Source organism: Prionailurus viverrinus, chromosome F1 (genome assembly GCF_022837055.1).
Source record: "Prionailurus viverrinus isolate Anna chromosome F1, UM_Priviv_1.0, whole genome shotgun sequence".
In the NCBI taxonomy this organism is placed as follows: domain Eukaryota; kingdom Metazoa; phylum Chordata; class Mammalia; order Carnivora; family Felidae; genus Prionailurus; species Prionailurus viverrinus.
This window is the reverse complement of record NC_062577.1, coordinates 15,411,697-15,435,347: the sequence shown is the minus strand read 5'-3', so window position 1 is coordinate 15,435,347 and position 23,651 is coordinate 15,411,697. Positions and strand designations below refer to the sequence as shown.

At 35.1% G+C, this 23,651-nt stretch overlaps 1 protein-coding gene across 4 annotated transcripts in view; it reads left to right on the top strand.

The window, feature by feature from the left end:
* COP1 (COP1 E3 ubiquitin ligase) overlaps nt 1-23,651 on the top strand; it is a 259,112-nt gene that overhangs the window by 152,638 nt on the left and 82,823 nt on the right. For all 4 annotated transcript variants that reach the window (XR_007148125.1, XM_047840424.1, XM_047840423.1 and 1 more), the window contains exon 15: nt 9,914-10,030. Coding sequence is in view for 3 of the 4 variants with exons in the window: in XM_047840424.1 (XP_047696380.1) it covers nt 9,914-10,030 (117 nt within the window). In the remaining variant the exon portion in view is untranslated. The remainder of the gene's footprint in view (nt 1-9,913; nt 10,031-23,651) is intronic.

Genomic DNA, 23,651 nt, shown 5'->3' with positions numbered 1-23,651 from the left:
GCTTCGAGTGGGATTTCCTTTTGTACTGTTTTGTCAAGGTTGAGATTTATGTCACTGATTTGAGCCTTGTATTTTTTCTAATATAAATATTTTCTGGTATATATTTCCCTTTAAGCACCACTTCAGCTGATCCCTCAAATTTTCATATAATGTATCTACTTGTTCATTCACTTTTAAAAGTACATCTGATTTCTTTTGTGTTCTCGTGTTTAGCTAAGAATTATTTTTAAATGTGTTTTGACATTCCCAACTTTGCTTACAGTTTTCAGAAATCTTTCGGTTTTTGATTTATAGCTTAATTCTAGTAAGAGAACATATTTTATATAACTTTCTTTTCTTTTTTTCTTTTTTTTAAAAATGTTTTATTTAGTGTTTTTGAGAGAGAAAGAGACAGAGTGCAAGCTGGGGAGGGGCAGAAAGAGAGAGGGAGACACAGAATCTGAAGCAGGCTCCAGGCTCTGAGCTGTCAGCACAGAGCCCGATGCAGGGCTCGAACCCACAAACTGTGAGATCATGACTTGAGCTGAAGTCAGACGCTTAACCGACTGTGAGCCACCCAGACGCCCCTAACTTTAATTCTTTTAGATTTGTTATGATTTCTTTTATGGTCTAGAATATGATCTGCCTTGGTAAATCTCCAGGTGCATTGAAAAGATTCTGTAGTTTCCATTGGAGTGTTCTGTGAGTGTCATTTAGATCAAACTTGATAGTTTTTTTTTCTTTTCTTTTTTTTTTTTTGGTTTTCTGTATTTTTGCTCTGTGTGTGTGTGTGTTTTGTCTCCTTGTTCTATTGATTATTAGGAATGTTGAAATCTGGGGGGCCCCCCGGGTGGCTCAGTTGGTTGAGTGTGTGACTTCAGCTCGGGTCATGATCTCAAAGTTTGTGGATTCGGGCCCCACATCGGTCTCGCTGCTGTGAGCGCAGAGCCTACTTTGGGTCCTCTGACCCCTTCTCTCTCTCCCCACCCCTGCTTGCATTCTCTCTTAAAAATAAATACAAATATTTAGGGATTCCTGGGTGGCTCAGTTGGTAAGCGTTCCATGTCAGCCCAGGTCGTGATCTCACAGTTCATAGGTTCAAGCCCCTGTGTCCGGCTCTGTGCTGACAGCTCAGAGCCTGGAAGCTGCTTCTAGTTCCATGTCTCCCTCTCTATCTGCCCCTCAGCCACTCATTCTCTGTCTTTCCCTCTCTCTGTCAAAAATAAATAAACATTAAAAATAAATAAAAATATTTAAAAAAAAGAATGTTGAAATATGATTTTATTTCCTTTTTTTTTTAAATTTTTTTTTAACGTTTATTTATTTTTGAGACAGAGACAGAGCATGAACGGGGTAGGGTCAGAGAGAGAGGGAGACACAGAATCTGAAACAGGCTCCAGGCTCTGAGCTGTCAGCACAGAGCCCGATGCGGGGTTCGAACTCACAGAGTGTGAGATCATGACCTGAGCCGAAGTCGGCCGCTTAACCGACTGAGCCACCCAGGCGCCCTGAAATATGATTTTATTTCTACTTTTGGTTATGGAAGACTATTGTTTTGCCTCTGTTTTTTGTTTGTTTTGATTTTTTTGAAGTGGTATTGTTAGGGTCTTAAGCATTTATAATTGTTATCTTGGTGAATTGACCCTTTTCTCAGTATATAATGTTGCTTTTTATCCCTGAATCCCTTTTTATTCTTCTGAATCTATTTTGTTAGGTATTCATCAAAGCAGTAATCTCTTTTTCCTTTCCTCTGAGATTCCAATTATATGTTAGACCTTCTCATTTTGTCTTACAGGTCCCCTTGACTCTGTTCTTTTGATATCAATATCTTTTCTTTACATTAAGTAGTTTCTGTGTTCTTTTGGACTCTTATCCTTTTATCTTCAGTTTGATACTGATTGAGTTCAGTGACTTATGCAAGTTACTGTTTTTTTCCTAAAATTTTCATTTGATTCTTATTTTATAGTTCCTGTATTTATACTCAGTATTTCTGTCTCTATTAATTTTAAATGTATTTACCTTTTACCCCCATGGAGCACAGTTACAGTAGTTGCTTTAAAATCTGTTGTCTAATTCCAACATCTCGATTTTACAATTGGTTTTTGTTGATGGTATGTTCATTTGAAAAGTTTTCACATTTTCCTGGATTTGTACCGAGTAGTTGATGGGTTGTATCTTGGGCATTTTGAATATTATATTTTGTAAGACTCTGGGTTCTGTTCCGATTATCTGGAGAATATTTTTTGTTTCGTTTTGTTTAGGTAGGTGATCGGCAGTTTAGATTCCATCTTGCTTTCTGTATGAGTGATAGTTAAATTGCCAGGGTGGTTTTCAAACCTCTGCTGTGCTGCGTTGGTTTGTTTCATGCATACGCCATTCAGGGGTTAATCTGGAAATTGAGTTGTCTTTTCAGTTGTAGTTCATTGCACAAGGCTTTGTGTCCATCTTGCACATATAAGACTTAGGCCTGTTCATACACAGAATGTGGGATCTTCTCCAGTGCTTTCCTTTCCAGGTTCCTCCCACACTCTTTGTCTCCCTTTTTTACTGAGGCTTTACCAAGAAAGTTGGGGTTTCTCTACAGATGAGTTACTCTTTTTTATGACCACAGAGATGGAGTTTGTGTCGGAATATTAGCCTGCCATACTGCTGTAGCTCTGTGATGGAAGCCCACCATGGGGAAAAGTTGAGAGAGAACAAGAATAAAACAAAAGAAAAAATAAAGATTACTCTTAACCCTGTGACTTGCAGAAATGCCTTTTACCAATCTTATGGTCAGAAACACAGGGATTTTCCTCAGTTTTTGCTGATTGAGTTCTGTCTTTGGCTTGCATGGGAGAAAAGAAATGGTACTCTCACTCCTGTTTTGGTTACTTCTTTTAAATTTTGAATTTCCTTTCCATAATGACTGTTTTTCCTTACTTTTCAGATTCCTCAGACATTTCCTTTTAGTTTTTGATATTGTCCTCTGAATAAACTCACAGTGAGAGAAATTGGCTACAGTGGGCTTACTCTGCCTTGGTTGGTACTAAAAGTCCTAAATGCATTACGCCCATCTCAAAATATTTAGTGTTGTGTAAATGTATTTATCACTCTTTGGTGATTTTTTTATTGCTTGTAAGATACTGCCTTTGTGATTATAGTAAGAATACTTTAAATTCCTTTAATGTATTTAACACATTTATTTATTATTAGCATTTTAAATCTTTTATACTTTTTAACATTTTATATATTGTATTTAGTAATATCCATTTGTTAATGGATATTATTTTTTCAAACCATAAATATTGAGTCCTTATAAATGATGTTTTTTGTATTCATGCGGTTACTTATTTAATGCTGTGTATTTTTAAGGTAGTTTACTTTCAAATACATGTGCACATACTTGTATGTTAAACAAGTTAACGTTAAACATGAATGTAGTAGGCTTATAGATGCAGTTTTGCTGTGTAGCAAGTTAATCAGAAAAGAACGTTATGAACTAATTTTAAGATATTTAGGAGAAATATTTTTTTCTTTTTAAATACATAAACTAAGAATCATTTGCAATGAGTTATCTTACTGAATTAGAATTAACACATTCTTTAAAGTTTTTTTTATCCCCAAATATGAATTTGAAGAGTAATAGCACTATTTACAGGTTCTTATTTATTCCAGATTTTCATAGCTGCATACGTTAATGTGAAAGTGATGAATTTGAAATCTTGACAAATTAAAAAAATAATTTCAGTTAACTCATACTAAATGAAATACTTTTTTTTTATCAAAGGACTAAAAAATATAACTGCAACATAGTAAATAGTATTATCATAAATAGTATTATCTGTCTTATAACTTTAGGTAGTTACCTTTTCTAAAAGTTATAACTTTACTAAGTGGAATTATCTCCTTTATCTAAACGAAGTTCAAAGGCTTATGTTAGCATCCCAAATGGCCCAGTGACCTTCTGTCCTGGCACCCCCGTGCTTGTGTAATTCCCTTCCTCCCCATTATTCCATTCTGTGTGATTGGTAAAGTACCACAGAAGTGAAGGTATGTCACTTTTTTTTTTTTTAAGTTACTTTATTTATTTTTGAGGGGTGAAGGAGACTATGCGCGGGACAGTGCAAAAGAGCAGGGGAGGGGCAGAGAGGGAGAGAGAATCCCCAGCAGGCTGCGTGAGCCTGCTGTGAGCGCAGAGCCCGACTTGGGGCTTCAGCCCGTGAGCCGTAAGATCATGACCTGAGCCAAAATCAAGAGTCAGACACTCAACTGGCTGAGCCACCCAGTGGTATGTCACTTCTGAAATTAGTTCATATAAAACATTTAGCCTTTATCTTCATTTGGGTCCATGAGGAGATGCTAGCAGTATTGTCACAAGCCCATATTATGGGGAACTGAATCACATGCCAAGAGCCATGTTGAGGGACTGAGCTTGAAAGCAGATCCTCGAGTTCAGCTGCATGGAGACCTCTTATCCTGGAGACTCTGAGCAAAAACTACCCAGCTGAGCTGCTCAGAGATTCCTGACAATCAGAAACTGTGTAACAGCAAATTTTGCTGTTTTAAGTTGCTGAGTACTGGGGCAGTTGGCTGTACAACAACAATAGGTAACTAATATAACAAAGCCTGTTTTCTCTATTTGATCAAGTTGAAAAGAAAAACTTGAGGGTAAATCAGTATTGGCAAAGTACACATCTTTGTGTCTAGTCTTTCATATTTTTAAATAGATTTATAATATAGTGCATATGTCCCTCAGGTTTTCTGTAGTGTTTGGTGAAACAGCACCATCCCTTTTTGCTCGTTGTGTTTTCTGTAGTATGTAGGCAGTGGCTCAGAAGTGGTTCAAGAGTAGGGGGATATCAAATGTATTCATAGTTGCACCGAAGACAGGCTTTTTTTTTTTTTTTTTTTTTACTGTGTCAAACACCCACCGGTGCCTGTTTTCTCCTTCTCCTCCTCCTCCTCCTCCTCCTCTTCTTCACGAATTCCTTTTTAGAAGTTTTGGTGCAAAAAGACATGCAAAGTAGCTCTGAAACATAAATCCTGCATATTGGAATTGGTGTTGACGTTATTATAGATATTCAATGTATTCTAGTTTTGGAAAAATAATTTTGAACAAAAGTACTTGGAGACTGTTTAACTCTTATTTTAAAAATTAATAGATGATAAACTATACTGATCTTCTAGGGTAGTTGGATTTTTAAAAATTGAGTATTTTTTAATGGGATTTAAGATTCAGATGATACTTAGAAAAAACTTTACTTCTTAACTTTAATCAAACTTGTAATAAAATATATAGGTTTAAGTAACTAGTTCACTTCCTAAAGCCATCTAGGTAGTATTCAGAACAAGTTTGTTTTTATTTTTAGCCTCCTACGTTGCAACACGGTTGTTCTGGCAGTCACTATTTTGATGTTTTAAGGAAGTTCAAAGAAGACTATATATACATAAGTGAAGTGTGTTTGTTTTAATTTCTTTAATTAGTTCTTCACCTTGAGGATGGAATTTTCTTTTAAATTCACTTTTACTTTTTCTTACAAAGTTTTCACACTAAATGATGAAGTTTTAAGTTTTGATGTTAAATGAAATTTTTACTATCATTCTCTTAAGGAGAAAGTAACAGGAGGCTTATTATTTTATTATTATTTTTTTAATGTTTATTTATTTTTGAGAGACAGGGAGAGACAGAATGTGAGCGGGGAGGGGCAGAGAGAGAGGGAAACACAGAATCTGAAGCAGGCTCCAGGCTCTGAGCTGTCAGCACAGAGCCTGACGTGGGGCTTGAACTCACGAGCCATGAGATCATGACCTGAGCTGAAGTCAGCCGTTCAACCAACTGACCACCCAGGTGCCCCACAGGAGGCTTATTATTATTGATTTACATGCTGTCTCTTTATTTTGAGGACCATCTCATTTACATTTGTTTTAGACGTTTTCTTCCAAACCTTTTGTTGATTTCTTCTACACTTTCTACTATTTTACTTTTTAATCTATGATGCCATTTTAGGAATACTGGGTTAATTTTAATACTGTTTCATCTTATCTGTTCTAGTAGTTTTCTAGAACTCCTAATACTGCATATCACAAAATGGCTGACTTGTACAACAGAGATTTATTCTCTCACCTTACTGGAGGCTAGAAGCCCAGAAATGAAGGTGTTGGCAAGGCCATGCTCCCTCTGAAGGCTCTGGGGAAGACTCCTTCCTCGCTGTCTTCCTAGCTTCTGGTGGCTGATAGCAGTCCTTCCATTTCCATTTCTTGACTTGTGGCTGCATCCAGTTTTTGCCTTCCTTGATACATGGCCTTTTGTACTTTGTACCTGTCTATCCAAGTCTCCTTCTTCTTATGAAGGTATCATTCATTGGATTTAGGGTCCATCCGAATCCAATATAACCTCATTTTAACTTGATTACATCTGCAAAGACCTTATTTACAAATTAAGTGACATTCAGAGGTACCCGGGGTTATGAATACAACATATCTTTTTGGGGAACACGGTTTAACTCATAATACCTGTATTGTTTAATAATCAGTAATAAAATAAAATGTATCATTTTTTATTTTCCTTTTCTAAGCTATAAATATTCACTATATCTTTATTTTAAGCCTTAGTTATTGTTATAGCTTAGTTATATTGGATTCTAATATCTTTCATATTGAAAATTGTAATTATGATGTTTACCATTGTGACTTATTGATTTAAATTTTAATTGGTTAATATAACAGTGCAATATTGGTCTCAGGAATTAGGTGATTCATCACTTACATACAACACGAAGTGCGCATCACAAGTGCCCTCCTTAATTAATACCCATCATCCATCTAGCCCATCTCCCATTCACCTCCCTCTGTCAAGTGTCATCATTAAGAGCCTCTTGTGGTTTGTTTCCTGCTTTTCTTCCCTTGCCCTTCATATGTTGTTTTGTTTCTTAAATTCCGCCTATAAATGCAATCATATTGTATTTGTCTTTCTCCGAGTGACTTATTTCACTTAACATAATACATTCTAGCTCCATCCAAGTCATTGCAAATGGCAAGATTTCATTCTTTTTGATGGCTGAGTAATATTCCATTTCATATATACCACATTTTCTTTATCCGTTTTTCAGTTGATGGGTATTTGGGCTCTCTCCATAGTTTGGCTGTTGTCATTGTGACTTACTTTTAAAATGTTAATGATTACGTCATTCAGAAAATTACCATAAAATAAAAAGAGACTTTCTAATTTAAATGTCATTTTGTTCTAGCTCATTATACTTACTTATATTTAATTCTGATAAAACACTGATCTGTAACCTTCATTTATAAAGGGTTTAGTGATTAGTATAAGTGGGATTATGGGAACAGTAGGTGCTCCATGAATATTTGTTGTAGATTAACTTCCGCGTGCTACGTTGTTAAGGTACAGTTCTACCACTGGATATTCTAACCTATAAATGCTATATTTGACTTGTAGACTTTTACATTCAGCTAGCCATTTTATCTCAGAATTGTGTATCTTAATTGCCTGGACAGTTATATATTAATTGAAATAGCACATGATTCCTATTAGAAAATAACATGAAAGAAATAAAGTATTACTGTTTAAAACTCTTACTCTTTTATTTCAATATTGTGTGTCTTATTTTTCTCTTAGAGGGCTAATAAATTCATTAGGGTGTAAATAACTTTTTTAATGGTTAATTTTTATTCTGAGAGTCCACATATTAAGAAATGCTCTATGGAATTCCACTCATAAGAAGTAAATTATTCACACAGAGAAAATCTCTATTCTTAGGAAGTACCATTTTTTACCTTATTTTTTTTTTTTTTACTCCTATTATCATATTAGCATTCCTGAATGGATATTAGAGGCATCTGAGTGGCTAGTCAGTTAGCATCTAACTCTTGATTTTGGCTCAGGTCGTGATCCCAGGGTGGTGGGTTCAAGCCCCGCATCTGGCTCCTTGCTAAGTGTGGAGTCTGCTTGAGAGTGTCTTTGTCTCTCTCTCTCTCTCTCTCTCTCTCTCTCTCTCTCTCTCTCTCCCCCCTCCCTCGCCCTCCCCCTCCCTCTCCCTCCTTTTTTCCCCCCTCCCTCTCTCCTTCCCTCTGTCCCTCTCCCCTGCTCATGCTCCCTCTCTCTCTCAAAAATGAAATAAAATATTTAAAAAAGATTCTAAAATTTTACTCTATCCTAATACTAGTTTTCATCCCTAAATGTACTCTGGAGTCACCCAACGAGCTTATAAAAAAGAAAAACAATACCTAATGGGGTGTGTGGGTGGCTCAGTCGGTTAAGTGATTAACTCTTAGTGTTGGCTCAGGTCATGATCTTATGGTTTGTGGGTTCGAGCCCTGTGTTGGGCTCTGCACTGACAGTTTGGAGCCTGCTTGGGTTTCCCTCCCTCCCTCCCTCTCTCAAAATAAATAAATAAATAAACCTAAAAAAATTTAAAACACTGCAATACCTGGACCCTAACTGGGTATTGTTCAGGATGGGACATTGGTGCCCACTGAAAAGATGGATAGGAAGATTTTTGTTGTTATCATTAATGTTTATTATTAGTTGTGATGTGCAACCAGTATTGTAACCAATATTTTGAAAATCTATTTTCTTTGTGTATATTCTATTGTCTATGAAGACATTTTTGTTTAAAAACAATATGATGAGGGCACCTGGGTGGCTCAGTCAGTTGCGCGTCTGGCTCTTGATTTTGGCTCAGGTCATGATCCTCATGGTCATGATCAAGCCCCCTTTCAGGCTTTGCACTGGGCATGGAGCCTCTCTTACTTTCCCTCTGCCCCTCCCCTGCTCACCTGCATATGTGCCCTTTCTTTCTCTCTCTTTTGTAAATAAATAAAATATGATATGATATGATAATGATAGATGCTCTGGTACCTTACAAGACAACAGCTCACCTTTCTGTTTCTGCTTTCAGATCTGACTTGCTCTAATTAGCTTGCCATTCCTTAATCATGATAAATCTCGGTATATACCATTGGAATAGACTGAATATCAAATATTGAAACAAATATTTAAAGTTTAGCTAAATAATTTAGTAACATTACTTTAAACATACTTATGTAACTGAGTTCCTATATAAAATTGAAAAATCATGAAATTCTTTTTTTTTTTTAATGTTTATTTGAAAGGGAGCATGAGTGAGTGAGGGGTAGAGAGGGAGAGGAAGAATCCCATGTAGGCTCCACACTCAGCACAGAGCCCAACTTGGGGCTCAGTCCCATGACCATGAGATCTTGACCTGAGCCAAAATCAAGAGTGAGACGCTTAACCAATTGAGCCACCCAGGTGCCCATAAATCATGGAATTCTCACTTGAAAGATAAAATAAGAACTGCTTCTAGGTAGTTTAAATGGCATTTGTATTCTGATATATGTACCACATATATGACTCTGTGTGTGTGTGTGTGTGTGTGTGTGTGTGTGTGTGTGTGTGTAGGAGTGGGTGACTATATGACTCCTCTTCCAACCTGTGACACTTTTGAGAAACACACACACGCACACACCATTTTTTTTAAAGTAGGCTCCATGCCCAAGGTGGGGCTTGAACTCACAACCCTGACATCTGGAGTCACATGCTCTACCCAGTGAGCCAACCAAGTACCCTCCCCCCACCCACACAGACTGTTTAAAGAATACTAAAACAAATACACATGTATCTCCATATTGCTTGTTTTACCCCTGTCTTTTATGCCTTAGATATGGGATCATGTTACTTCTCAGCATACACTGATTTTCTGTTGTTTTCTGACTTTCAAACTATGCTCTCGGTTTCAGTATATTGTTTTATTATGCAGTCATGCAGTTTAAACAGTATTGGTCCTCATAAACTAAAATGCTTTGGAATAGTATGAAAAGGCAACTGTAGAAATAAGCTAACTTTCTAGTTTATAGAAGCATTTGCTAATGCATTGTTTAATTCTTTTTATTTTTATTTGTCCTTTACTCTTAGTGAAGCTATGGTCTACCAACCTAGACAACTCAGTGGCAAGCATTGAGGCGAAGGCTAACGTGTGCTGTGTTAAATTCAGCCCCTCTTCTAGATACCATTTGGCTTTTGGCTGTGCAGGTAAGAAATTAGAGCAGTTTTATCTTCTTTTGATGTTGGTTGAGTATTGTGGCTAGGATAAAAGACCGTATTTTAAAATGAATAACTTTCCTTATAGGTTTAAATTTTGTTTTTGTTATTAGACTCTAAGTTAGAAGTATGCATTGTGCCATCATTACTCATTTATTGCTGTGCTTTAATTTCAGTATTCTGTCACCCACGTTTAATACATAAAGTTAGGTTTGTTGATTCTTTTTGTTCCTCTAAGTCTTTGTATGCATGAACTAATGCTTATTCACAAACTTAGTTCATAATGATGTTTAAATGATTAAGTTATATTGTATAGACACAGGAATCCATTTTTAATTAAAGGAAATCTATTCATTCGTTCAACAATTTTGTGTGTATACATACACACACACGCATGCACACACGTATATAGTACTGTGCACAAAGCACCCATATAGGGATAGTGAATAAGATAAAATCTTGTATCATGGAATGCATGGTAACACAGGAAGTACTCAAAAGCATGTTAGCTGTTAACATCATAGCAAAGAATTTTTTGATAACATCTTTTTCTTAGCTAGGGTGACCAACTGTCTGGCTTTGCCAGCCCTAGTTTATACTTATACTGTTATAATTAATATTAGTGCCTTCTTTTCATTTTCAGAAGTGTAATGGATTGGAAGATAAATCATTGCCTTACTCCTTTGTCTTTTGTATCTGCCCCCCCCTTAAATATTTGCTAAAACAAAACACCTATAATTTAACTTCTGCATTAGGAAATCTTGATTTTTTTTATTGATAATCTCAGTTTTTTTTTTAATAAAGATGAGTTTAGCACCATATCATGAACACAGAATCACCCTTTAAAAAAAAGAAAAGCACAATTTAAATCTTATTTATGATACCTTTTCCTTATTTCCACTTATTATTTATTCACTTATATACTGACATAATTTCATTATTAGATTCTAGTAAGTTATGGTCTAACACGTATATGTAGGTAGAATTCTCTATTAGCATACAGAATTTTCCTTGTTAAATCCTTTTTCTACCACTGATTATGCAAGTTGGTTAACTCATCTCCCCAAGTCTCTCGGACTTAAAATGGAGATAGTCCTATCTTACAGGGATTATGAAAGGAAGATGGTATATGTAAAGCTCTTACAAGATGGTACTCAATAATTGTTATTTTCATTTTTAATATTTTATCATGCATTTATTGAAAACAGTTTTACTGTTATCTTATATTTTATATATACATTAACCATTGGCCGTAATTTATGACTAGAAGTTTTTTTCAATATTTAGTATGTACAGATGCCAGATATGAACATTTTCAAATGTTTTCCTTCCTGGTAAAGGGAAACCTACCTTATTTTATTATTTTATTTAATTAATTAATTAATTATTTTTTTTTTAAAGAGAAAGTGGTATCCCCCCCCCCTTTTTTTAATTTTTATTTATTTTTGAGAGCCAGAAAGGAGGGGGGAGAGAGAGACAGAGTGTGAGTAGGGGGAGGGCAGAGAGAGAGGGAGACACAGAATCTGAAGCAGGCTCCAGGCTCAGAGCTGTCAGCACAGAGCCTGACGTGGGGCTCGAACTCATGAACCACAAGATCATGACCTGAGCCAGATTTGGACGCTTAGCCAACTGAGCCACCCAGGTGTCCCTATTATTTTATTTTACTTTTTAAAGTTTATTTATTTAAGTGGTCTCTACACCCAATGTGGGGTCAAACTCACAACCTTGAGATGAAGGATTGCATGCTCTTCTCACTGAGCCAACCAGGTGTTCCTAGGGAAACCTACATTCATTCATTCACATCCAAGTTAGTTAGCATTTAGTGCAACAATGATTTCAGGAGTAGATTCCTTAATGCCCCTTACCCATGTAGCCCACCCTCCTCCCACAACCCATCCAGCAACTGTTTTTTCTCTTTAAGAGTCTCTTATGTTTTGTCCCCTTCTCTGTTATATATTTTTTTTTTGCTTACTTTCTTTTATGCTCATCTGTTTTGTATCTTAAATTCCTCATGAGTGCAGTCATATGATATTTGTCTTTCTCTGACTAATTCCGCTTCGCATGATACCCTCTAGTTCCATCCACATAGTTGCAAATGGCAAGATTTCATTCTTTTTGATTGCCGAGGAATACTCCATTGCGTGCGTGCGTGCATGTACATACCACATCTTCTTTATCCATTCATCCATCATGGACATTTGTGCTCTTTCCATACTTTGGCTGTTGTTGATAGCACTGCTATACAGGTTGTGGTGCGTGTGCCCCTTAGAAACAGCATACCTGTATTAGGGAAACCCGCTTTTAAAAATGCTTTGCTATCTGGCAGGCAGTTTGCTCCTACTGTTTTAAAATTTCATGTAGTTCTTACTTAATTTTTGCATTTAATTTTCCATGTATGCTTTAAGATTTATATTTTTCCAATTCTAGAAAAATTCTTTTGGGATTCTCTTCTGAATTACATTGTATTTACTTGTTAATTTTGGAACCACTGTCCTTATTAAGATAGTATATCTTCCCACATAGCTAGAAGGGGTATTTTTCTGTTTGTTTGGATTATTTTCTGTCCTACAGTGAGATTTTATAGTTTATTTCATTTAGGCTTAAGGTTTTTCTGGTTAACTCTTTTCTATGTATATTATAATTTTGGTACCATTTTGTTTTTTTATTTTATTTTTTAACAGTTTATTTGTTTTTGAGAGAGAGAGAATGTGAGCAGGGGAGGGGCAGGGAGAGAGGGAGACACAGAATCTGAAGCAGGCTTCAGGCTCTGAGCTGTTAGTACAGAGCCTGATGCGGGGCTTGAACTCACGAACTGTGAAATCATGACCTGAGCCGAAGTCAGACGCTTAACTGGTGGAACCACCCAGGTGCCCCATTTTTTTGTTACTGTTTTAAATAAAATACTTTTTCCATTCCTTATTTTTAAGTACTGTTTCTAAGAGTAGATAGAAACTTTTGATATTTGGATATTTGTATTATATGTAGACACCTATTAAATTTTTCTTAATTAAATCTAGTACCTGTTTAGTACAGTGTTTGAGCTATCCATTTATACTTGATAGTAACCAAATGATACAATGATACAAATACAATGGTATTTGTATTTCTTCTTTTTCAATGATTTATTTTATTCTCTTCTTACAAGGCAGTATTACATGATAACAGTGATAGTTCTTTTCTCCTCTGTTTCATTTAGTTGACTGGGCTTCAGTCTTTTACTTTTAAGCGTATCCACTTTTGGAAAGTAATCTTTATTAAATTCATATAATTCATTTTACTGTTTCTTGGGAACAACTTAGTATTTTATCAAGTGCTTTTTTAGTCACAGTTGATATACTCATATGGTTTAATTTGTTGATGTAATGGATGATGCATTTACGTTTTCTGATATTGGATTATATTTGTATTTCTAGAGTAAACCTTGCTTGAGCATAATGTGGAATTCTTTTGGCATATTGCTGCATTTATTGCTGGTATTTTTACACGTGCAATCAGAAATTGGTATATAATTCGCTGTGTTTTTTCTTAACCATTTTAATCATTGTTTTATAATTCCTGGTATACAAGTCTTGAACTTGTCTTATTAAATTTATTCCCGAGTATGTTATTACTTTTATTTTTTTGATACTTTTTTCAACATTTTTATTTAAATTCCAGTTAACATACAGTATTTTATTATTTTAAATATTGTGAATGGAATTGTTTTCCTAATTTTATTTTTAAATTTTGTTTGTTGCTAGAGCACAGAAATACAATTAATTTTTGCATATTGATCTTACATCCTGCAATTGTACTGCTCTTTTGTATTTTTTTCTTAGTTTTATTGTGGATTTTTTGGGATTTTCTACATTTGGGATTCATGCTATCTGTGGATTAAAGTAATTTTATTTCTTCCTTTACTATGTTAATGTCTTTTTGCTTATTTGCATGAGCTTCAAGCTCGTGTACAATGTTGAATGGAAGTGGCAGAAGGACTTCCTTACCTTACAGGAAATTATTCAGTCCGTCACAATTAGGTATGATATTTGCTGGGAGATTTTTGTAGGTACCCTTTATCAAGTTGATTAGTTTTCTATTCCTAGTTTGCTAAGAGTGTTTATTATGAATGAGTTTTAGATTTTGTCAAATGTTTTTTCTCTGTCTGAGATGATCTTGTAGTTTATGTCCTTAATTTAATAATATGTAATAGTTCATTATTGTTATTTTTGTCTTGAATGTTAAACCACCTTTCCATTCCTGGGAAAAAAATCTCTCATAGCTGTAGTGTAAAATCCTTCTTATATGTTGCAGGATTGAGCTTGCTAATATTTTAAGTGTCTTTTGGATATTTGTAACTTTCTTGTGATGTTTTGTGGCTTTAATAGCGAAGAACTGTTGGCCTTATAGAATGAGTTGGGAAGTGTTTCTTTGTTTACTGAATAAGTTTGTAAAGCTTTGGTATTTTTTCTTTAAATATTTGATGAAATTTATCAGTGAAACCCTCTGGACTTAGACTCCATGAGAATATTTTAAATTCCTAATTTAATTTCTTCTTATGAGTTTATTCAGAGTTTCTCTTTTTCTCTTTCTTCTTGAAGTCATTTTTGGTAGTTGTGTTTCTAGGAATTTGTGTGTTCAGTTTTTCTAATTTGTTGTGATAAAGGTGTTCATAATGTTCTCGTATAGTCCTTTTCATTTCTGTAGTTTAATTTCTGTAATTCTGTAATAACGTCCCTTCTTTGATTTCTAACTGGCCATTTGTGTCTTCTCTTTTTTCTTTTTGGTAGGTCTAGTTTAAGATTTGTCAGTTTATTTCAAGGTGTGTGTGTGTGTGTGTGTGTGTGTATGAGAGATGCTTCATGCCAGAATACCATAGATTTCCACTGTTCTTAATGTTGTTAACTAAATTTACTTGTTGGAAGGGTTAGAGATCTGTAGGCTAAGCCTCTTATTGGGAGACCAGGAGAGCTGTTCTTTTTTTCTCATCCAATCGAGATCAGAATCTTTTGAGTTCATGAATGTTATGCCATTGCTATAATCAAGGGATCAGAAATCTTTCAGTGTAACTAATAAAAGCTGGAGACTGGATATTGTAATATTATATCAGAAAACCTTCACATATTTACGGTGATGCTCATTGCAACAGAAATATCCAAAGCAGAATGATCACCGACTTGCTACCTTTCAGATCTTACATAAGTGCATCCTAGTGCTGGAAACTAATTCACATCTGGAAGCACAACTACAAGAGGATCTGGGCAATGTAGTTATAACATTCCATCCTCCATAGGCTTAAAAAAGATGGTGGGAATAGATGCTGATGTCATTGGCTCTATCCAGCACAATGCAGTTTCATATGACTGTAAGGAGTTATTTTTTCTGGCTTTGAAATAGGTGTTTAGTATCTGAGCAAGGCGTTAATGAATCCAGCAGTCCTTACTTTTTCAGTGCCTTTAATGTATTTTTTACTGATTGAAACATGCTTTTAATCTTAAAAGCTTGTATTACTCGAAAACAGTGACTGATGTTGCCTCATTTTCATTTAGAATTGTAGCATTTGTTAGAATATAGACTATTATCCAAATGTTTCTCTTTAAACTGTGAAACATCACTTTAGCCGTATCGTTTATTTTACCACTGAGAGAAGTACAGAGTCACATTCATGAGATTGCTTAATAAATATCATTTATGATGATGAATTTGACATTAGAAGTGGGCTGTACATTTTTAAACATTGCTTTTGAAGTTGCTAGAAATAGATAATGAGTACGCTACTCACCAACTACACTTTACTCCCATGTTGCAAAGGCACTGTGGATCCTACTTGGGTAGTGATGCATTGTGCTAATTCTAAGACGGTTCCCTGCCTGTCTTCATTTAGAGCTTATATTTCTATTTGGTACAAGTAATATATTTTTCTCTTTTACTTCATCATTTTGCTCTTTTACCTTTTATCATATTATAGAAAGATGTCTAGTTTGTTGTTGTTTTTTTTTAATGGAGAATATAGCATGAGAAATTTCTTGTGGTATACTAAATATTCACAAGTATTTCTTTTAAAATATCAAGTCCTAAGTCATGGTCCTGCTTGAAAATAGTAGACTAGGAATTTTAAACTACTTTTTTGTGGTTAATATTGAGAACATGCTTTGAATCTTATTTTACACTATTTAAAACTCTTTTAAGCACTGAGATTATCTGAAGCATGTTTTTACCAGAAGAGAGGATAATATTAAAAAAATTTTTTTTAACGTTTTTATTTATTTTTGAGAGAGAGACAAAAAGCACGAGCAGGGGAGGGGCAGAGAGAAAGGGATACAGAATCTGAAGCAGGCTCCAAGCTCTGAGCTGTCAGCATATAGTGCGATGCAGGGCTCGAACTCGTGAACCACAAGATCGTGACCTCAGCTGAAGTCGGACACTTAACCGACTAAGCCACCCAGGTGCCACACTTTTAATGTATAGATGAAAGTGTTTATTAATTGTCTATTACTTGTTTACTACATGATATTTTCTTATTGAGTATAAAAAGGTAGAAAAACTATTTTTCTCCAATCTATCTTCGCTAAAGCCAGTTTGGGATAGCATTGCAAGATTAAAGTAAGTTGAACTCATAGCAGTCTGTGGTTTTAAGAGATCATCAGAGTTGCTTGCATACTAACCTGAAGTGTCTTGCAGTTTTTTAAACTGTATTTTGTATAACAGATAGGAAATATATATGCTCTTAAGGCATTCTTTTTAAAGTAATAATAGTTTTTTTCCCCCCTAGAATTAGTGATATAAATCCATTTACTATAAATAGTAAGGTTACTATTCCGATTTAGGAGTGGCATTTGTGCGAATAATATATTCACTGGGAAGGTATACTGTCCGGAACAAACAGGAATTCTGAAATATCTTATTTAACTCTGTTGTCAATAAACAATTTTAGTTTTGGTTACTGTAAAGTCTTTGTTATTCTCAATAAGCTAAATAGTTCATATGCATAAACATACTGTTTGTTTTCCGTAAAGAAATGCTTTGTTTTCCGTACTCAAGATGAGCCCAGAATATAAGTGGGAAATTTGAGAGGAAATCCAAGTGGCTAATGAGCATATGAACATATGTCTAACTTCACTAACAATAGGGAAATTCAAGTAAAAACAATCAGGTAACATTTACCATTTACTGTATAGTCCAAAATGAAAGATTACTGCTAGCATAAAGAGAATAAAGTAAGTTTAACCATAAAACTTACTTTATTCGTCCCTATTCAAATATTTTTGACCTACAAAAACACCAATTTCATATGATTCAACCAAGAAAAAGATGTTCCTTACAGCATTGCCTAATTAAAAAAAGTTCATCAATAAGAAAACAATATATATGATATAGTCATACAACGTAGTATTTTACGACAGTTAAAATATTGTTTTCTTATTTTTGATACTTTGTAGTTTTTGTGATTGGCATAATAACTCAGTCTTCAAAAGGAAAAGATAACCTTTGTTTTTTGTTTTTTTGTTCTTGATAATTTATTTTTAAATACCTACATATTACTTCCCTTACTGTGAAACTTTCAGTTGCTTCTTATTACTTAAAGAATAAATATAGATTCCTTTGCTTCCGTTGCAAACCCTCCATGATCGGCTTCAGTATTCCTTATATTTGACTCATGTTGTTTACTCTGAAATTTTTCACTCAGAATTTTTATAAAGATTCTTCCACGCAGATTTCTTGAGTCTGAGTAAAGCTGTCTGAGGCTATCTGATATATGCATCTTCAGTGCTTATAATTGATGTGATCAGGGGCCCCTGGGTGGCTCAGCCAGTTAAGCATCTGACTTGGACTCAGGTCATGATCTTGCCGTTTGTGAGTATGAGCCCCACGTCGGGCTCTTTGAGGACAGGTCACACTGGAGCCTGCTTCAGATTCTGTGTCTCCCTCTCTCTCTGCCTTCCCCTGCTCACGCTCTGTCTCTGTCTCTCTCAACAAAGAATAAAACAATTTTTAAAAATTGATGTAATCCTTTAAAAATTGTGTATATTTAATTGTACACGTAGTACAAGATTATATCCTCACTCTCAACTTTCATATGTTACACATAAAGCTTAAGTTCTTCTTTACCAAGTATCCTTACACTGCCTCTTTAGATGTACTGTTCTTAACAGTTTTACAGGTATCTCTCCACAGAGAGATAGATACAGCATTTCTTGAGGAGGAGGCCACTAAGCATTTTTTTATACTACTTTTCTTTCTTTATTTTATAGTATTTTTTCTTTCTTTAAATTAGGGCTGAATCTAAAAGATGGACCTCTGTGCTCCAGATCTCCATTCTATTGCCCCCACCCCAAAGTATAATTAATTCCTTTCAATTTAAGAAGCCAGTGTTTAAAGTGGTATGAAACCTAATTTAATTCATTTTTTAGAGTTAACATGGAGAAACTTGAGTAAGGTAGATGTGTAAGTGCTTGAGGTGTCTTTTATTGTAATTTCCCATGTTATTTAAGTAATGGGAAAAGGTTTAGGCTTGCTAGGTTTATAAATATGCCTTGTCCTTTATTTTATACAGCAGCTGCCAGTGGGGATGATGTCTTTTCCTTCATAGTTAAATAAATTAAATTTCTGAATATTTAACAAATTTGGATTTAGTGTCATAGCATTCATGAACAGTAAGTAGTATAAAAATAATAGGGCGAAAATGAATATTAAAGACATTTTATTTTCAACTTTGCAAGTAACTTGAGTGAACTCAAATGGGAGTGGCATGCATAAAGCCAATACTATTAAAAAACAAAGTATTCTATTAGTTAGTCATGCAGTGTACTTTCGGGGATGCTAGAGTCTAAAAACAACTTTGAATCACCTCGTAGATCATTACCTTTTTTTTTTTTTTTAATTTTTAAAAGTTTATTTATTTTGAGAGAGACAGAGACTGTGCAAGTGGGGGAGGGGCAGAGAGAAGAGTCCCAAGCAGGCTCTGCACCATGAGCGCAGGTCCAGATGTGGGGCTTGATCCCACGAAGATATGAGCTCATGACCTGAGCTGAAACCAAGAGTTGGATGCTTAACCGACTGAGCCATCCAGGCGTCCCTAGTAAAATTTTCACCTATTTATGTTTCTTGCCTTCCAGCCTGTAAGTAGCACTGTAGCTACAAGATATTTTTAAAAACAGACTGCAAAGGAAATTTTGTATTTATATTAAATGCAGTGAGATATTTAAAGTTAGGCATCTGTTCAGCTGTTACTAATTTAATAGATGCAGTCATTCAGGTTTTTTTTTTTAAATTTTTTTAACGTTTATTTATTTTTGAGACAGAGAGAGACAGAGCATGAACAGGGGAGGGGCAGAGACAGAGGGAGTCACAGAATCTGAAACAGGCTCCAGGCTGTGAGCTGTCAGCACAGAGCCCGACATGGGGCTCAAACTCACGGACCGTGAGATCATGACCTGAGCTGAAGTTGGACTCTTAACTGACCGAGCCACCCACGCGCCCCAACGATCATTCAGTTTTTGAAACCTAGTATTGAGTAAGCACTACACACACTTGGGAAGTATGAAATACATGATGTAATTCCCCAGGGAGCTAATAAAATAATAGAACCAAAGTACAAAATCCAAACTGTTAGTGTGGCAAGGTGGAAGGAGTAGAATATTTGGTTAATCCAAGAGAACAGGAAAGTAGGAAAGTAGCACAAATATTTGGGATAATTAGAAGGGGTACTTAAAAAAGAAAATAAGCTGATAGAACCGCAGATATATCTAAAAGTAAATGGAAATGTCTAATTTGCTCCAAGTAAAAGGGATTAAGAGGCTAGTTAAAATGTTCACAATGTAATAATGTACTCTTTACAGGAGACACTCGGAAACAAGGTTAAAGCATGGTAAATAAAAAGTTTTATTTTGGCAAAGGATTGATAGATTAGTGGAACAGAACCAGCAACAGGCTTACAAACGTATGGACATTTGATACCTGGCAAAGGTGATTGTTTGGAAAATACAGAATTTTTGGACTCTGACAGTTGTTATGGGAATTTTTGCTCTACCGCATGTAATACACAAAGTCAATTCCAGTTGATAAAATTACCTAAATATGAACAGTAAGACTTCTAAAGTATTTAGAAGATAATATGTAAGAAAATATTTTCATGATCTTGTGGTAAGGAAGGCTTTAAGACACAGAAGTATAAACCATAAATGAAAGGTGATTAAATTTATCTCCAATAAAATTTAAAGCAAAAGTCATTAATTGGCAGAAGATAACACCTACAATGACAAGGTATTAGTATCCAGATTTCATGAAGAACTCTTTGAAATAAATGATAAGAAAATGATAAACACACCCTACAGCTTTGCTACTCAAAGTGTTGTGTGCACAGCAGTTAGCATCAATATCACTTAGGAGCTTGATAAGAAATGCAAATTCTAGCACCCTGACCAAGACCTGCTGAATCAAAGTATGCATTGTTCCTTATTCTTAATTTCTGATGGACTCTAGGAACCTTTTTTTTTTTAATTAACAGTCTCCCCAAATGAATTTTATGCACTCCAAAGTCTGAGAATCCTTGCCTTAGAGAAATACATATATATATACGTATATATATATGTATATATATATATTTTTTTAATGTTTATTTATTTCTGAGACAGAGACAGAGCATGAGTGGGAGAGAGGCAGAGACAGAGAGGGAGACACAGAATCCGAAGCAGGCTTCGAGCTGTCAGCACAGAGCCTGACGCGGGGCTCGAACTCACAGACCGTGAGATCATGACCTGAGCCAAAGTCGGTCATTCAACCGACTGAGCCACCCGGGCTCCCCGAGAAATACGTATTTAAATAATGTATGTAATGGCATTGTTTGCACATTCATACTGTGAAACATTCAGCAGTGAGAATGAAATGCAGCTCCATGAATCCATATGGATGAATAGTAAGCAAATAGGTTGAATGAAAGGAAGTCACAGAAGAATGTACAGTGTAATTCTATTTACAAACATGCAAAAACAAACTGTTGTTTAGGAATATATTTATCCACTGCAGGAATATAAAATTCAACCATAAAGAAGAGAGGGGAAATAATTATTATATCTTTAAGTATAGTGCTTACCTGTCAGATGGAGAAGAAATATGGTGTACAAGAGGCTTTTAAAATTTGGTAATGTTTGTATTTGTAACCAGTTTACTAGTTACGAGGTTGAAATTTCACATATGTTGTATAGACTCTTCTGTATGCAGGCTGTTTTTCCAAGTCACAAAGAAAGTTTTTTAAAAAGTAAAAAATGTAAACTAATTCAAACAATGTAAAAAATTTAGCATATAGACATTTATAGAAAGTACCATTAAATAGTTTCTTTTCTTGGTGACTTTTAAGATATTTCCATGGAAACTTCTTAAAGTTGACTGATGTTTTGGCAGCTATAAGTGAACAGATACACTAGTCTCTCGCAAGTTTTTCTTTGTGAAAGATTGAGACTTCATCAAAACGATTCAGTTTTTGTTGTTTTCATTCCCAGTAGTTCACTAAGGTTTTAGATTGAGCTATATCATTTATGTTTTTTTTTTGTAAGCACCTACAGTTAGCATGAGTTATATTTAAGGAAATTATTTGAATAAGCCCAATGCCAGAGTAAAACAAGATTACCGTTGCGTATTCAAATATGGATTTGATAGGGGAGGAAGGTTTTTACATCCTGTTATGTGATTTACTGAAAGGGTTCCAGAAAATGTGTTTTTCCTCATTGAAGTTTTAAAAAATTGACTTCTAAGTGTGGCTTACTATTATATATTATAGATTATTGAAAATTGGTCATATGCAATACCTTAAATATTTTGGAAAACTCATGTTAGAAAATTGAAATCCTTTCTCTGAATTTAAACATTTATTTGGTGTTTTCACGTTGTTTGCAAGGTTAGATTTTTTTAAATATACTTAACACAGGAGATTGATGAATCATAATTTACAGATTGTTTCTTGAGAAAATTAGAATGAAGATCTAAGAAGATACTGTGTATTATAAAGGGCTGCTGCAGAAAATATAAAATTTAGCCACTAGTATCTGAGTTACAGGTATTTCTTAGACACTGTGTTTAAAATATTATCTTAATGGGCTAAATTGAATTAAATCACATGTGACCAGATTCCCCCTACCCCTAGCTTAAAATAGAATGCATAGATTGCCATGTCAGTATTATAAGCCAGGAGCTTGAAAGCTTGTCTAAGCCAGCTTTCTTTCCATTGATTGATGATTATCTCATCTTTTTGTTACCTTCAGTGCATAAATACAGTGCTAGCACCTGTTAATACTTCTTCCATTAGTGGTTCTGAATTAATTTTAAGGTGTATAAACCACATTATAGATTCTACTAATTTTAACAACAGAGCCAAATTAATTAGTCGTCTTTTAATCAATATTAAGCTATTGTACGATACTGAAAGATAGGTTTTAGATTTTAATGTTGATAGTAAATTGCATTAATGGTCTCAATTCTTCACCCCTCCCTGTATCTATGTGCTTTGCCATAAAATAGTGCTTTCTGCTGTGGGAAACACCCACCCTTGACTCTGTGTTTGACCAGTGACTTGCCTTGGCCCCTTTGCCATTACCGTGAGGAGAACATGCTCAAGCCAGCTGCTGGTCCAGGGGCGGGCGGAGGGTGGGGTGGCGGGGGAAGACAGTTGGAGCAGTACCTGCTTATTAACCCAGCCAAATCGTTCAACCTCCAGACACACAAACAAGCTGAACTGAAATCAGCCAACTCTAAGCTATCCCTCATTTGTTGAGAATAAATGAAGGTTTTATGCTACTGCATTCTGGAATATTTATTACACAGCAGTTCTGTGGCAGTGGCTGATTAATACACTTTCTATGAAGTTGTATGGTATCGAGGGAATAAAGGCCTTTTACATAATTATCAAGGCTCTAACCATCTTCTGTCTATAAAAAATCATTACATATAGAGTGGCAGTATACACGTAGCCTATTGTATTACCTTCACCGGCTTCCACTTGTCTGAAAGTACAGGAAAAATCAACATAAAATCACTGTAGTACCTTTATACACATGCTTTAAAAAAATCTTCGTGTGTGGAAAGATACACTTAAATACTTGGTATGTAATGTAAAACAGAAGCTTTCAAACTGGAGTAAGAACATCCTGATGGAACACTGGAAGTATTTCAAATGTGTGTAGAAACTTAACAGATTTAAGAAGATTCAGTTTTAGATCCCCAAATTTCATGTGCCAGTTGATATACCTGACATTGACATGTGAGGTGTCATGCCTGTTGTCCTTTTGACTTCAACTTTTACGATAGCTTTTTTCCTGTTTTCCAAGGGAAAAGCATATGTCACATCCTCATGAATTGTAATATGGTACATGTTCCAGGCTGTAAAAACCTCGGGATTATCAAAGGGATGATTCAAAATGTCATTATTAGAGTAACTTTCTATCATTTTTTCTCTTATAGATATTTCTATTAAGAGCGAAACATGGCATTAAAGAAAGTATATTTTATACAGTGTTATAGTGCTTTTACTTTAGATGTCGGTTGAGTGCAGCAATGGAAGTGGAAGAGTATGCATTGTTCCTTATTCTTAAGTATCACTGGGGGAAGCAAAGCTGAGAGCTTATTAGCACCAGGTATTGAATGT